The sequence below is a fragment of the Macaca mulatta genome, chromosome 3, assembly GCF_049350105.2.
Source record: "Macaca mulatta isolate MMU2019108-1 chromosome 3, T2T-MMU8v2.0, whole genome shotgun sequence".
Classification (NCBI taxonomy): domain Eukaryota; kingdom Metazoa; phylum Chordata; class Mammalia; order Primates; family Cercopithecidae; genus Macaca; species Macaca mulatta.
The window spans coordinates 43,240,777-43,257,613 of record NC_133408.1 but is presented as its reverse complement, the minus strand read 5'-3'; the positions used below and the strand labels follow the sequence as shown (position 1 = coordinate 43,257,613).

At 47.7% G+C, this 16,837-nt stretch overlaps 1 protein-coding gene across 1 annotated transcript; it reads left to right on the top strand.

Moving 5' to 3' along the window:
- The first annotated feature begins 6,788 nt into the window (after nucleotides 1-6,788).
- Nucleotides 6,789-14,396, top strand: LOC720392 (putative speedy protein E7). Its single transcript, XM_028845079.2, has 7 exons — nucleotides 6,789-7,059; nucleotides 8,032-8,250; nucleotides 9,212-9,270; nucleotides 10,480-10,565; nucleotides 12,941-13,184; nucleotides 13,304-13,407; nucleotides 14,258-14,396. Exons 1-6 carry the CDS (start codon nucleotides 6,924-6,926, stop codon nucleotides 13,385-13,387), a joined length of 828 nt encoding a protein of 275 aa, XP_028700912.1. The 5' UTR covers nucleotides 6,789-6,923; the 3' UTR covers nucleotides 13,388-13,407; nucleotides 14,258-14,396.
- The last annotated feature ends 2,441 nt before the right edge of the window (nucleotides 14,397-16,837 follow it).

Genomic DNA, 16,837 nt, shown 5'->3' with positions numbered 1-16,837 from the left:
GACTCCATAGCTTTTCTAGATCACACAGCGAATGCCTAAAAACTGTAGAGAAATCAGGAAATACACATACAAATCGAACGAAGAAAAGAGATGCCTGTGATCTTACCTTCCCCAAGAAGATTATGTTTAGGGTTAGGTTATGTTGACCAAAAAGAGTCGAAGTCTGTAAAGAGTTTTATTCTGGGCCTGTTTGAGAGACCATGGCTGGTGACACAGCCTCAGGGGGTCCGCAAAACGTGAGCCCAAAGTGGTTGGGTTACAGCTTGGTTTTATACATCTCAGGGAGACAGCAGTTACAGGCAAAGACATCAATCAGTGCATGGGAGGTATACATTGGGTCAGCCAGGAAAAGGTTTCAGGTCACTAGTAGATTCAAAGATTGGCAGTTGGTTCAGATTTAAGCATTGGCTGAACAGCTGGAAGACTACATAAAGAAATGGGCCATTGCGATGGCTCATACCTGTAATCCCAGCACTTTGGAAGGGGGAGCTGGGAGGATCCCTTGAGGCCAGGAATTCAAGGACAGCTTGGGCAACACAGCGAGACCCCCACCTCTACAAAAAAAAAAAAAAAAATATCCAGGTGTGGTGGTGCCTGCCTGTAGTCCCAGCTACTCAGGAGGCTGAGATGGGAGGATCGCTTGAGCCTGGGAAGTTGAGGCTACAGTGAGCCATGATGGTGCCACTGCACTCCAGCTTGGGCAACAGAGAACAAAAGAAAGAAAGAAACAGAAAAAGAGAGAGGGGAAGAAAGAAGGGAAAGAAAGGAAAGGAAGGAAGGAAGGAAAAGAAAGAGGGAGGGAAAGAAAAGAAAAGCATGAGTTAAGATAATCAGGATTGTGGAAACCAAGGTTCTTGTTATGTAGGTGAAGCCTCAGAACAGGCTTCAGAGAGAATAGATGATAAATATCTCTTATTGGATCTTAAAAGGTGTCAGACTCTCCAGAAAAGTGTAAGAGAAGGAGATTCTCTACAGAATGCAAATTTCCCCCAAAGAGATGGCTTTGCAGGACTATCTTAAAGTGTGTCAAAGAAAATATATTATAGGGTAAAATACTATGATTTCCTTCAGGGACTGCTATCTGTCATGTGGTGCTATATCAGAGTCTGTTGGAGTTGGGTATCTTACTGATACAAAAAGCCTGTTTTGTCAGTCTTATGACCTGTATTCTAATGCTAATGTTGGTCAGCTGTGCCTAAACTCTGACGGGAGGAGAGTATGACAAGTTATGTCCGATCCCCTCCTTCCCGTCATGACCTGAATTAGTTTTTCATGTTTATTTTGGATCCTGTTGGCCAACAGGGGAGTCCATTCAGTCTGTTGTGGGGGCTTAGAATTTTATTTTTGGTTTACAATTAAAATGTCAATTTTCAAACATGGGATCATAAGGACAATGTTTCATCACAATTTTTTGGTGAAATCTAACAGTATTCTTGCCCAGTTGTTTCATAAAAACTGGTAAGGAAAAGACTAAAAATAAATTCTTCTGAGGCCAGGCGCAGTGGCTCACACCTGTAATCCCAGAACGTTGGGAGGTCGAGGTGGGTGGATCATGAGGTCAGGAGATCAAGACCATCCTGGCCAACATGGTGAAACCCCAATTCTACTAAAACACAAAAAATCAGCTGGGTGTGGTGGTGCACCCCTGTAGTCCCAGCTACTTGGGAGGCTGAGGCAGGGGAATCACTTGAACCTGGGAAGTGGAGATTGCAGTAAGTGGAGATCACGCCACTACACTCCAGCCTGGCAACAGAGCAAGGCTCCATCTCAAAATAAAAATAAATAAATAAATAAATAAAATAAATAATTCTGTTAACCTAGAATATTCTCTCCACAAATTCAGAAAATAAAACAATTTTATTACTGAATAAGCGTTAAACCAGACTGTGATGCCCATCACAGGTGATCCATTAATGAGATGCAAAGAGAAATACAGCCTTTTTTTTTTTTTTTTTTTTTTAAGACAGAGTCTTACTCTGTCGCCCAGGCTGGAGTGCAGTGGTGCGATCTCAGCTCACTGTAACCTCTGCCTCCCCCGTTTAAGCGATTCTCCTGCCTCAGCCTCCCAAGTAACTGGGACTACAGGCATGTGCCACCACACCTGGCTAATTTTTTTGTATTTCTAGTAGAGACGGGGTCTCGTCATGTTAGCTAGGATCGCCTCGAAATCCTGACCTTGTAATTCGCCCGCCTAGGCCTCCCAAAGTGCTAGGATTATAGGCGTGAGCCATGGCGTCTGGCCAAAGCCTCCTTTTTATATAGCCTGGCAGATACAATCCATTGCATACATGCTCTCAAGATAAACAGTAACTCATCCTCATGTAAAAGGACTTGCTATGCGTTTTTTTTTTTTTTTTTTTTTTTTTTTTGAGACAGGGTCTCATTCTGTCATCCAGGCTGGAGTGTACTGGTATGATCTTGGCTCACTGTAACCTCCATCTCCTAGGTTCAGGTGATTCTCATGCCTATGCCTCCCGAGTAGCTGGAATTACAGACATGTGCCATCATGCCCAGCTAATATTGGTATTTTAGTAGAGACAGAGTTTCACCATATTGGCCAGGCCGGACTCAAACTCCTTCTTTCGATTTCTGTGTGGCATCAAGTGATCCGCCCGTCTCAGCCTCCCCCAGAGTACTGGGATTACAGGTGTGAGCCACCGCGCCTGGCCTGCTATGCATTCTTAAACACTCATCCTAAATCCACCTGGAAATCAAGGTGGCCATCCATGCTAGTTAATTACCTGTATCCGATGAAAAAATAAAACTTCTCATATCTCCTTGACGAGCAGGTAGTAACAGCTCAAGGTGCCTAGGCTAAAATCGCTAGGCAACAGGAAGATAGGGACACTACCTTCCTCGAGGTTTACATTTCAAAGACAAGACTCTCAGGCTCTTAAGAAAAAAATTCCTGGGTTGTGATCCAGAGTGGTGGCTCATGCCTGTAATCCCAGCACTTTGGGAGGCCAAGGCCGTTGGATCGCCTGAAGTCAGGAGTTCAAGACCAGCCAGACCAACAAGGTGAAACCCCGTCTCTACTAAAAATACGAAAATTAGCCAGGCATGGTGGCAGGCGCCTGTAGTCTCAGCTACTCAGGAGGTTGAGATGGGAGAATTGCTTGAACCCGGGAAGGGGAGGTTGTAGTGAGCCAAGACCACACCACTGCACTCCAGCCTAAGTGACAGAGCAAGATTCTGTCTCCAACAACAACAAAAAATTCCTGGGTTGTAATCTTGGCAAGAAGTTCGTTTACATTTTTAAAAGATTTAGATACATATCAAAGGCACAAAATAAGTTATTTATATTACAAGGTTTATCAAGGAAATACTGTTTAAAAGAGAGGAGAAAAGGTTAATTTACTTTTTGGTCAAATAAGATAAATTTAATTTTTTTTTTAGAAAATCCATACAGTGAGGGCTGGGCATGGCGGCTCACATCTGTAGTCCCAGCACTTTGGGAGGCCAAGGCAGGCGGATTGCTTGAGACCAGGAGTTTGAAACCAGCCTGGGCAACATGGCTACTACAAGTACAAAAATTAGCTGGGCATGGTGGTTTGTGCCTATTGTCCCAGCTGCTCTGGAGGTTGAGGCACGAGAACCGCTTGTGCGGTGGGAGGCAGAGGTTGCAGTGAGCTGAGATTGAGCCATTACAATCCACTCTGGACAAGAGCGAGACTCTGTCTCAAAAAATAAAAAACAAAAAAAAAACCCCCAAAAAACCCCAAAGAGCCTCTTTTCCATCTCCCCGCCACAGGGTTGTCTTCAGTAATTTCATTCGCTTTTTTCCTCAGGGTTTCCAGGGTTTCTGGGTCCCAGAAGGGGAAGTTCTCTTCAAGGTACAGAAACCATGACTCCGCAGAGAACCGCAGAGACGGCAGCATGACCAGAGCCCCGTCAGGTGCGGGGAGGCTGCTGGGCTGAGACTCGGGCTGAACTTCCGCTGCAGGTCGACTTATTCCCATCGGCACCAAAGCCGCTGGAGGGGGTCATCCAACAGCAAAGGAAGCGGGGGCGCGGCTTGGAGGCTGTTTCAGAAGGTCCCACTGAGCCGAGGACTCAAGGCCTGGCCACAGCCCTCCCAAGTGAGGCCCAAATCATATTTCACCACGCTCAGAAAACCTTGTCTGCTCATTTCAGTCCACAGCGGCTTTGCTTTATGATCTCTCTTGCACTGTCCAACCAAGAAAGTTCCAAACCTGAATGGATTCCAGTGAGGGAGTTAAATCAGGCCCCACCTCAGTTTCTGAACTACAATCAATAGGGCTGGGTCCCAGCATCTGCATCTTAATGTTCCTTCGTGTCATCCCGAAAGGCTGGTATTTGCAAATCCTTTTGGGGAGCGAAGGGTTTTTTAGAGACAGGCCTCACTCTGATGCCCAGCCTGGAATGCAGTGGTGGGATCACAGCTCACTGCAGCCTTGAACTCCTGGCCGCAACAAATCCTCCCACCTTGGCCAACCAAAGTGTTGGGATTACAGGAGTGACCACTGTGTCTGGCCAGGAAAGCCCTTCTGTTTCACTTGAATGATATTTTGGCAGCATATCTACAGCCATTGTTGTATGAAACTGCATCATTGCCGGAAAAGAAAAGGTCAGAGGTGGCTGTTTTGCTTTTTTCTGAATGTATCAGACCGACCAAATCTGGGCTAGCCTTTTTTTTTTTTTTTTTTTTTTTTGAGATGGTGTCTCGCTCTGTCACTCAGGCTGGAATGCAGTGGCGTAATCTCGGCTCACTGCAACCTCTGCCTTCCAGGTTCAAGTGATTCTCCTGCCTCAGCCTCCCAAGTAGCTGGGATTACAGATGTGCACCCCAACACCCGGCTAATTTTTTCTGTATTTTTAGTAGAGACGGATTTCAACATGTTGGCCAGGCTGGTCTCGAACTTCTGACCTCTGGTGATCTGTCTGCCTCGGCTTCTTAAAGTGGTAGGATTACAGGCATGTGCCACCGTGCCTGGTTTGCCCATTTTTTGACAATGTGTCAACATCATGTAAGATGGGCACTGCCTCAGTGTAGTGTGTCTAGACAAGGTGGCCAGAAGAGAGAGGAATATGCAAACCAGGCTTGAAGATGAGTTAAATCAGAGCTTTTCATTCCACAAAAGAGAAATTTTAACGGGGTCAGAACATTGATCTTCTAATCTTTGAAAGCCTTTTAACTAGGAGAGAGACAGCAAACTGTTTGTTGTAGAAAGACCCACCCAGCTCTGACGGTTTAAAGGGTCATGAATGCAAATTTGAACTCTAGAAAAGCAGAGCTTCCTAACGATGGGACTTCCACAGCCTGGGATCTGCTTCCTCGTTCAGTTTGTGCCTTTCCCATGAGCGAGAGACTCCCAGGAGAGCCGCAGCCCGCTAGGAAGCCGTGTGGGACTCACTCACAGCTTCTTTTTTTTCAGACGGAGTTTTGCTCTTGTTGCCCAGGCTGCAGTGCAATGGTGCGATCTTGACTCGCTGCAACCTCCGCACCCCGAGTTCAAGTGATTCTCCAGCCCACCACTCCCAAGTAGCTGGGATACAGGCACCCGCCACCATGCCTGGCTAATTTTTTTGTATTTTTAGTAGAGATGGGGTTTCACCATGTTGGCCAGGCTAGTCTCAAACTCCTGACCTCAAGTGATCCACCCACTTGGGCTTCCCAAAGTGCTAGGATTACAGGCGTGAGCCACTGAGGCTGGCCAGGAACCCCCAGGTTTTTCGGATGGTCTCTGAATGTCATACAACTTTTATTTTTTATCAAAAAAATTTTTTTGACACAACATCTTGCTGTATTGCCCAGACTGGAGTGCGGTGGCCAGATCATAGCTTACTGCAGCTTCCAACTCCTGGGCTCAAGCCATCTTCCTGTCGCGTGAGTCTCCCAAGTAGCTGCAACATAGGTGCCAGCCACCACACCTGGCTAATTTTGTTTGGTTTTGTTTTTTTAGAGATGGGGTCTTGCTATGTTGCCTACACTGGTCTTGAACTGCTGGCCTCAGGCAATCTTCCTCCCTTGGCCACCCAAAGTGCTGGGATTACAAGCACGAGCCACTGCACACAGCTGAGATTTTTCGATTTAGTCTTTTTGTACATGTGATATTAATAGAATCCATAAATGGTAGGGAAATTTCTGAGTTTAGAGCAATACATATGATAGAAAATGTGATATATATGGACTAGAGTTGCTTAGCCGAACTGGAGGGGCTGGCTTTAGGTAATCCACGGACTCCCTGAAATTGGGGACACCAGTAGAAATATGTGTGAGCTCATGGGCAGATTCCTATGATTTTCAGGCCTCAAAATGTTTCCTCTTAGGGCAGAGGATGCGTGTACCCCCAGTACAGAATCTCGGACAGTGAATGTCAGTGAACATTCGGCAGAAAAGCTCTGCCAAATTGAGTGTTCTGATGTGACTTTTTCATCAAGTCAATGTTCCTGGGATCTCTTGTACATGATCATCTCACTCTTGTAAGGTTTCATCGTTTCTGCTTACCCTAGTTCTTTCCCACCCTGTTCTCTGAAATGGGCATGTACAGAGAAGAGGAGACCCCAACATGCTTCAGGCTTTGAGTGGAGAGAACACAGCCTCTGCTGGGACAGGGAACAAAGGGATACAGAGACCCTGAAGATGCTTTTGGACAGTGGTCTGAGGTCGGGACAGTGGCAGGAGATACCATTCACTCAGCATCTCCGGGACAAGAGATCAGCCTGGCAGTTACATGTGTTTTTCTTCAAACTGGTTGCCAGGTTGGAATGGCCAATGACATCAGAGATTCCAACCTTCCTGATTGGAGGACCGGACTCCGTGGGCGCCTGGGAGCTGAGGTGGACAACAGTATCTTCTCAGAGCTGTTCGCCACTCCTGACTTCTCCCAGCCTCGAGAATTCATAACACACTTCTGGCTCCTAGCAGAGTCCAGAAAAAGGCCTTGGACAGAACAGAGACTATGTTCTGTGGGATGGAACAGATTTTGGGAAAGATCACGACCCTGCTGCCCGAGGATAAGGAGGAGAGCCCCCAGTCAAACACCTCAGGGTACTCCCTCCAGGAGGTGGTGGATGATGAAGTGTCGGGACCATCAGGTGAGGTGACTGGAGCAAGAAGAGGTGTGATAGGATTGACTAAGACGAAGAAAGGGGGCTGGGTGCAGTGGCTCACGCCTGTAACCCCAACACTTTGGGAGGCCGAGGCAGGCAGATCACCTGAGGTCAGGAGTTCAAGACCAGCCTGGCCAACATAGTGAAACCCCATCTCTACTAAAAGTACAAAAATTAGCTGGGCAGTAGTGGTGCGTGCCTATAATCCCAGCTACTCGGGAGGCTGAGACAGGAGAATCGCTTGCGCCTGGGAGGAAGAGGTCGCAGTGAGCCGAGATTGCGCTACTGCACTCCAGTCTGGGTGAGAGAGTGAGATGCTGTCTCAAAAAAAAGAAGGGTCAGAGGTCAGGAAGGAGAACCTGAGGAGGGTGTGTGGGAAGAATGGAGAAATTCAGGCCATGCAGTGGCTCACACCTGTAATCCCAGCACTTTGGGAGGCCAAGGCAGGCGGATCACTTGAGGCAAGGAGTTTGAGGTCAGCCTGGCCAATATGGTGAAACCCCATCTCTACTAAAAGTACAAAATTGAGCTGGGCATTATGGCAGGCACCTGTAATCCCAGCTACCAGAGAGGCTAAGGCAGGAGAATAACTGGAATCCGCGAGACAGATGTTGCAGTGAGCTGAGATTGCACCACTACACTCCATCCTGGGAGACAAAGTTAGATTCTGTCTGAAAACAAAACAAAACAACAAAACAAAACAAAAAAAAAGAGGGACTCAGAGAGCCAGGGACCAGGGAAGGACGTGAGGAAATGTTCTGAGGACAGAGAAACGGAAGAATGGGGAGGAGAAGGAGCAGCACATGGGGTTGACAGAGGAGAAAGTCAGAAAGATGGCTTGGAGAAGCCAGCAGTCTGCAAGGCTGGGGAGGATGGAGAGTGCTTTGGGGTTTGGGGTCGGGGTCTAAGGTGATCAATTGCAGAAGCATTACACGCTAGTCTGGTTTCTTTACTCAGCCCTTGGGGTAGATCCCAGCCCCTCATGTAGGTCCCTTTGCTGGAAAAGGAAGAGGGAGTGGTTGGATCAATCTGATGAGGAGCCAGAGAAGGAGCTCTCCCCTGAACCTGAGGAGACCTGGGTGGCGGAGACGCTGTGTGGCCTCAAGATGAAGCTGAAGCGACGGCGAGTGTCGCTCGTGCTCCCTGAACACCACGAGGCCTTCAACAGGCTGCTTGGTAGGAGGACACCCCAGAGAGCACCTCCAATCCTGTTCTTTCTAAAAAGAGGAAATTTCCAATAACCACACTTTTCCAATGGGAAAAATATGCCCCCAGTGGGTGAGCTCTCCATGTGGGAGGACTCTGAAGTGATCACTAATGAGGGACGCTTAGGAGACGATAGAGGATTAGGCTAGACTTGATAAAGATGGGTGCTTGGGATAAGAAAGCTTGGTTTTGGGCCAGGTACGGCGGCTCATGCCTGAGATCCCAGCACGTTGGGAGGCTGAGGCAAGAGGACTGCTTGAACTCACGACTTTCAGTCTGCAGTGAGCTATGACTGCACCACTGCACTCCAGCCTGGGTGACAGAGCAAAACCCTGTCTCAAAAAAAAAACCAAGGCTGGGCATGGTAGCTCATGACCCGAGATCGCGCCATTGCATTCCAGCCTAGCCCACAGAGAGAGACTGTGTCTCAAAACAAATAAATAAATAAAAATAAAAATCAAATAAAGAAAAACAAAATCAATAAACAAAGACAGCGGTTTCAGCTGTGCCCTCTGAAACTTAATGTCTCTTACTAACTTTTCTAAACCAAAGTGTCTCCATCCATAGTGGGGGATACCAAGGCCATGGTCACACCCTGATGTGACTGTCTCATGAGGAAATGATGGGAATTCCTTTATGACTCTGCAGCGGTCCCTCCGGGTCTGCTGGGAGGGTGTCCTGGCTTATTCCCAGCCCTACATCCTGTAGATTCTCACACCCAGGGCCTCCTTCGGCCTCTTCCCAGGGGAGTCTCAGAGCAGGAGCCTCTCTCCCTTGCCCAGTGAAAGTCATTCTCCCCTCTCCCATCCCCCTCACCCATGGCCACAATCCTGAGACTTCCCCCCGGGAGGCACACTTCTCCTCGCTGCCCTGCTGCTCCCACGGAAACCCTGCCCTGCTTCTCATGCTGACATCTGCTCTCTAATCACAGAGGATCCTGTCATTAAAAGATTCCTGGCCTGGGACAAAGATCTGAGGATGTCGGACAAGGTAAGGTTGTTCTCCATGTAACTGTGCTCCTGTTCTAATGCACGGCTTGGGGGAGGGCACCGCTTCCAAACCCACAGTTCTCCCTCCACCACCTCCCAGCAGATGCTCCTTTTTTTTTTTTTTTTTTGTGAGACAGAGTCTTGCTCTGTTGTCCAGGTTGGAGGGCAGTGTCTTGATCTTGACTCACTGTAGCCGACGCCTCCCAGGTTCAAGTGATTGTCCTGCCTCAGCCTCCAAGCAGCTGGGATTACAGACGTGAACCACCACGCCTGGCTAATTTTTGTGTTTTTAGTAGAGACGGGGTTTTGCCATGTTGGCCAGGTTGGTCCTGAACACCTGACCTCAGGTGATCCACCCACCTTGGCCTCCCAAAGTGCTGAGATTACAGACGTCAGCCACTGTGCCCGACCAGCTCCCACAGTCTTGAGTCTTGGCACTCAAATATTTTTTTTTTCTGAGAGTCTAGCTCTGCTCCCCAGGATGGAGTGCAGTGGCATGATCACAGCGCACTGAAGCCTCTAATTCCTGGGCTCAAGCAATCGTCTTTATTCAGTCTCCTGAGGAGCTGGGACTAGCACATGCCACCATGCTGAACGAATTTTTGAAATCTTTGTAGAAACAGGGTCTCTCTATGTTGCCCAGGTTGTTCTTGAACTGTTGGGCTCACGTGATCCTCCTGTCTCCACCTCTCAAAGTACCGGCATCACAGGCTTGAGCCGCCACTCCCGGCTGTTCTTGGTCTTTTTATGATTTGTCAGCATCTCTCTCAGGACTCTGCTGGTCTCTTGCCAAGTGAATGAATAGCCCATCTCTCCTACGGGTCCTCTGGGATCTGAGCCCTGCGCCACAGTCTGGCCGCAGTCCTGGAGCTCCTGGCCCCTCTACTCTCAGCTCTTTGGGACACTTCTCTGCCTGGCACACAAAAGACCCTCCTGACACCAGCCCACCTAGACACACCCCCTCCAAAGATCCCATCTGGAGTCCACCATCCTGGGAGCATCACCGAAAACCCTTCCTCCGGCTTCTCAGATTTGCATCCAACCTTCGAATATCCCTCCAACCCGCCATTTCCAAATAAGTACAGCTACCCCAACACTGAGGTCCCTTCTCTGAGGTGCAGCCCTTCCCCAGACCCTCATTCCCCCTCTCCACAATCTTCCTCTTCCAAGATGTGACCTCTCCCTCTCTGTGTTCCTTTCTCTCCATCAGTATCTCCTGGCTATGGTCATAGCATATTTTAGCCGGGCCGGCCTCTTCTCCTGGCAATACCAACGCATTCATTTCTTCCTGGCTCTGTGAGTGGTTTGCTTCCTCCTATCCATCAATATCCAATGCCCTGGGACAGCGGGGGAAGTGGGATTCCAGCCTTTCATTTATCCTTTCACCTATTTGTCCTCTTTACTCTGTGTACAAAAAAGACAGGATTATACTATCTTGTTCTTAGACTGTTGTTTCTAAAAAGAAACTCAGGCTGGGCGCGGTGGTTCATGCCTGTAATCCCAGCACTTTGGGAGGCCGAGGTAGGCGGGTCACCTGAGGTCAGGAGTTCGAGACCAGCCTGGCCAACATGGCCAAACCCTGTCTCTACTAAAAATAGAAAAATTAGCCAGGCACGGTGGTGTGCACCTGTAATTCCAGCTACTCAGGAGGCTGAGGTGGGAGAACTGCTTGAACTCAGGAGGGGGAGGCTGCAGTGAGCTACGGTTGAGCCACTGCACTCCAGCCTGGGTGACAGAGTGAGACTTTTCCCCAAAAAAAAAAAAAAAAAAAAAAGCCAAAAAAAAAAAAAAAAAAAAAAAAAAACTCCAACACCGGTGTACAAATAAAAGAATAAAACAAAAGGAACCATAAACCACTCCTAAGGGGAGAAGAAAAGGGAAAAGGAGCAGAGAGGCGGACACAACACTTCCCCCAGCAAGCAGCCTTTCTGATTCTTCTCTCTCTCCTTCCCACATCAACTGCAAACGCCATCGACCTCCTCCGGGTTCCCATGATGGAGACCACAGTTCAGGTCCCCCCTGCATCACTCGAATCCACTGTCAAATGCTCCCTGACGGGGTCTCCTGGAGTCTCTCCCCAAGCCAGGGGGCTTCCTAGTGCAGCCTGAGCATCTTTCCAAAGCACAACGCCCTCACTGCCCACCTGAACAACTTCCTTAGCAGACGTCTTTCTTTTTTTCTGAGATGGAGTCTCACTCTGTCATCCAGGCTGGAGTGCAATGGCACAATCTTGGTACACTGCAAGCTCTGCCTCCTGGGTTCACACCATTCTCCTGCCTCAGCCTCCCGAGTAGCTGGGACTACAGGCGCCGCCACCACGCCCGGCTAATTTTTTTTTTTTGTATTTTTAGTAGAGACGGGGTTTCACTGTGTTAGCCAGGATGATCTCGATCTCCTGACCTTGTGATCCGCCTGCCTCGGCCTCCCAAAGTGCTGGGATTACAGGCATGAGCCACACCACTCGGCCTAGCTGATGTCTTTCTAAATCGAGGCCAGGGTCCACAGTGCCAATTCCACCCTCTCTACAATCTCTAGAACCACACTGGCTCGCCATCTTGGTGTTTCCTGGCTTGGCTTCACTGCTCCTTCCAAATGCCCTCCACTGACTTTGTGTTTGTGTTTTCTGTCTGGGTGTCCCGCACACATGTGGTTCTGAAGGGAAGGACACAGTCCTTGAAGTCAGTTCACCCCACAGCCTCTGTCATGCCTTCCCTCATCTTCCAACTTCGGCATGCCCGTAGCTCTCCAGTTACATCCTATGATAATGTGACATTGGGATTAGGTCATCTGCCCTGATTTCTCCCAGTCTCATTAGACTAGATGAATGTAGAAGGCAGGGTCCTGGCAAAATATCAATGTATCCAATTTCTTTTATTTTTTTGAGACAGAGTTGCCCTGTCCCACAAGCTGGAGTGCAGTGTTGATATCAAAGCTCAGTGCAGCCTCTATATCCTGGGCTCAAGGGATCCTCCCACCTTAGCCTCTTGATTAGCTCCGACTACAGGGCTGTGCCACCACACCTGGACATTTATTTATTTATTGAGACAGTGTTGCTGTGCCTCTCAGGCTGGAATGGAGTGGCCCAATCTCAGCTCACTGCAACCTCTGCCTCATGGGTTCACACAATTCTTATGCTTCAGCCTCTTGAGTAGCTAGGACTAGCGGCTGTGCCACCACACCAGGTTGATTTTTGCATTTTTAGTAGAGATGGGGTTTCTCCATGTTGACCAGGCTGGTCTCGAACTCCTGGTCTCAAGCAATCTACCGGCTTGAGCCTTCCAAAGTGCTGGGATTACAGGCATGAGCCACCACGTCCGGCGTATATTTTATATTTTTAATAGAGACGAGGGTCTTGCTATGTTGCCCAGCCCCATCTCAAACTCCTGGCCTCAAGTGATCCTCCTGCTTCGGCCTCCCAGTGTGCTGGGATTCCAAGCGTAAGCCATCACTCTTGGTCACCAGTTGGGTTTTTGTCTCTATCCTGAAGGAGTGGGAGATGCCCTTCAGCAGGTCTCTGTCCAGCAGAGCCCTCTGAGGAAGGCGTGACTCTCTGCAGGGTGGGTGTCAGTCCTTAGCTGAGGACGGTCCCCTGCCCTCCTCTGGGAAGCTGACCTCAGCCGGAGGTCTCTCCTGGTGGTGCCCCTAAGCAGTAACCTGATTTCTGTCCCCAGCTACCTGGCCAATGACATGGAGGAGGACAGCGAGACCCCCAAACAAAACATCATCTACTTCCTGTACAGGAAGAACCGCTCTCAGATACCCTCGTTCCATAAGCGTCGGTTCCAGTTCTTCTATTCCATGCGCTCGGGGGCCGAGAAGAAACCCTCTCAGAAAGCCTTGTTCCATAAGCTTCGGTTCCAGTTCTTCCATTCCATGCACTGCAGGGCCTGGGTTTCCCTGGAGGAGTTGGAGGAGGTGGGTGGGGCATGGGGAGGTGAAGATGGGGGGGAATCGGGTGGGTTGGAGGCTGGATGAGGGGAGGGAGGGGTATCCTGGCGAGTCCCCATCTTCTCAAAGGGCATTTGTTTTTCCAGATCCAGGCTTACGACCCAGAGCACTGGGTGTGGGCGCGAGATCGTGCCACCTTTCCTAGAGCTCCAGGGACCATGGAGGCCTGAGGTCATCGGCCTGAGAGAAGGTACATCTGCGTCCTCCGGGGTAAAGAAAGAATATTGGGGTCTATTTCGGAAATCCGAGGAACCAATTGCTTGATCCAGCTTCAAGCCTGGGCAACATGGCAAGATTCCCTCTCACCAAAAATACAAAAATTAGCTAGGCATTGTGGGAGGCATCTCTACTCCCAACTACTCAGGAGGCTGAGGCGGGAGGATCGCTGGAGCCTGGGAGGTTGGGGCTGGAGGGAGCCCTGATCCTGCCGCAGCACTCCAGCTAGGGCAACAGAGTGAGACCCTGACTCAAAAATAATCACAAATACTGAGTTTGGGGAGCTTCATTATGATTGATGCACTTGAGTTACCGATTTGGGTTGAGGGTTCAGTGGAGCTTTGGTTTACATCTTGTGCAGCTGACCACGTTGAGCAGAGCATGAGACTTCATCATGAGGAGGTAGGATGATGGATTAGGCTTCTAGACTCGTGGTTCGTGATGTTGTCACATTAGAAACGGATCTAGCATGGTTACAAGTTTAGCTCTGAAGTGACACAAAAGGCCCCAGCTGTGATGAGGTCCAAAGCCACATTCTCTGAGGGTGCCCTACTCCCTGGGCAGACCCACCCAAAGTCCTTGCTATAAAGCAGATCACTGGGGCTGACCTTGGGTGTACTGAGTTTTGGAGTCAGGGTCACCAAAGTGCAAGTATCACAGTTGAACACAATGGTTCAGAAGCAGGGTATAGAATGAAAGTCAGGAGATAAAATTGCATTTCCCAATTGCTCTGAACTCTAGTTAGACTTGACGTGGGACGTGAATAACCTTCCTGTCTAGAGAGCTGCCTCCCTGAAGTGTGACATCCTCTCTCTCACTTCCAGAACACCGGGCCCAGGGAGATGCGGATTTTCAGCAGAAAGTTTATTCCAATGCTAATGGCAGACACCAGGAAGGAGGAGAGCAGCCATTTGTGCAGATCATCTACAAGAACCTGGACTGTTCTAGATGGAGCTGAACACAGTGATCATGTTGTCCTCTAAGGACTGGGGGGCTACTTCTAGGAATCCATAGAGAACAGTGAGAAACCAGGGGTGTTTCTGGTTCCACCCCTTCCTGCAGCACCACCTCCCTTTTGATATTGCTGAATTCCAACCTCCCTGGGGCCAAACCTGGAGGTCCTGTTTCCTATGGACTTGGTTGCCACAGTCCAGGAGCATTTGAAGGCACATGGCAGATACTCAGATTGGCACGGAATTCTCTGTGAAATATGAGTGCCATAGACCGTAACAGATAGCTTCATTCACACTATGCATTTTATTGGTTTGTTTGGAAAATGTGGGCCATTGAATTATTAATAGGTTTGTTTTAAATAGTTTGGAAATTGTTGTACTTTTGAAAACATGCTGTTCCTGTAGAGTTTTTTGATGAGAGTTATAGCTGTTATATATACATAAAGATAATTTTCTTTTCATTTTTAAGACAGAATTCTTTTTATCCTAAATCTTTTATCTTTAAGTTGTTTTCTGTATTATTATATGCACCTCTGAAGCGAGTACACTTTTTATCTATGATACTTACATAATAATCTCTTCTATTTATAGCTATTGGTAGTTCCCCTAAGTTTTCATCATAGACATTTTTATTTGCTGTTTAGGTTTGTGACTGAATTGTGAGAATTCAAGTTGTGATTTTTAACATGTCTTAGATATATATACTAACATGTCTAATATATACTATATATTTTATTGGTTTATTTTGAAAAAGATGGGCATAGAATTATTACTACACTTATTTTAAATATTTTGTAAATACTGGTATTTTTGAATAGAAGCTGTTTCTATAAAGTTGTGTGATGGGTGTTATAACTGTTATACACACATAAATATCATTTTGTTTTCCTTTTTAAGAGAGGATTCTTTTTATCCTAAATCATTTACCTTTCAATCTTTTTATCTATTATTACATGTGCTGCTGAAGGGAGCACACTTTTTATCTGTGATACTTGGTTAATGTATGTATTACATTTATAGCTATGCGGTAGTTCCCCTAAATTATTGTAAAAATAAATTTTTATTTGATATTTAGTGTACGTTTGAAATGTGAGAATTCAGATGTAATTTTTTACCTTGTATTGGCATGTTTGTATGTTACTTTAAAGAGGATGTGTGTTCTAAAGGAGGACATGGGCCGTGCGTTTTCAAGAGAACAGTGCAGTGCGTCTCTTGGGGAAACGTAATAAAGATGAACTTTTCTCACCTTCACAGCAAGTGTGATCATATTGGTCTGGATTGATTATTTGCTGTCGAGTGACATTTTTCCTTAATGGGGTTGGTGGTTATTTGAACATATTAATTAGCTCTGGAAGATAATCCTGTACTGTTTTTTACGTAGAATAAAACACAAGGCTGGGTGCAGTGCTCACACCTTCAATTCCAGCAGTTTTGGAGGTCATGGTGGGAGAATCACTTGAGGCCAGGAGTTTGAGGCCAGCCTCAGCAACATAGCATTTACATCTATTTTTAATTTTTAGTTTTAAAAAAAAAACAATAGAAGAGAAGGCTGATCCCAAGCTACAGGGTTTGTTTGTTTTGGATACAGACTCTTGCTCTGTCTCCCAGGTTGGAGTGCAGTGGCACAACCTTGGCTCCCTGTGACTTTCACCTCCAGGTTCAAGCCAATTCTCCTGCCTCAGCCTCCCAAGTAGCTGGGACTACAGGCACCTGCCTGTACGTCTGACTAACTTTTGTAAAAATAGTAAAGACAAGGTTTCAGCATGTTGGCCAGGCTGGTCTCCAACTCCTGACCTCAAGTGATCCGCCCACCTCGGCCTCCCAAAGGGCTGGGATTACAGGCATGAGCTATTGCGCCTAGACTCCAAGCTAGAGTTTTAAAGCAGGAAATGAGAGAAATATATTGAGAGAAAAACCAGGTGGTAAGAAAACTCTAAAGGTGGCCAGGCATGGTGGCTCATGCCTGTGATCCCAGCAAGAGTTCAAGACCAGCCTGGCCAACATGGTGAAACCCTGTCTCTACTAAAAATACAAAAATTAGGCAGGCGTGGTGGTGCACGCCTGTAATCGGAGCTATTTGGGAGGCTGAGGCAGGAGAATCACCAGCAGAGATTGTGTCTCCCCACCCCCTCTCAAAAAAAAAAAAAAAAGTTCCTGCAACAGTTAAAGCTGTTAAAGACAGGCAGTCTGCCATGCAATTCTTTGCAATTTTTCTTTTTTCTTTTTGGAGTTGGGGTCTTGTCCTGTCACCCAGACTGGGGTGCAGTGCTGCGGTCATAGCTCACTGTGGCCTCAGACTCAAGCTCAAGCCATCCTCTTACCTTGCCTCCCAAAGTGCTGGGATTATAAGCATGAGCCACTGCACCTGGCCTGTGTGATGCAATTCTGATGTCAACTCCCTGATGTTACATCAAATGCCACAGGTTAAGGCCACAAGCCCCCACTAGACTG

Coding starts and splice junctions, on each gene's coding strand:
- LOC720392 (XM_028845079.2), top strand. CDS start 6,924: ATGTTCTGTGGGATGGAACAGATTTTGGGAAAGATCACGACCCTGCTG. Junction 7,060..8,031: donor TGAAGTGTCGGGACCATCAG/GTGAGGTGACTG, acceptor TTCTTTACTCAG/CCCTTGGGGTAGATCCCAGC. Junction 10,566..12,940: donor ATTCATTTCTTCCTGGCTCT/GTGAGTGGTTTG, acceptor TTCTGTCCCCAG/CTACCTGGCCAATGACATGG.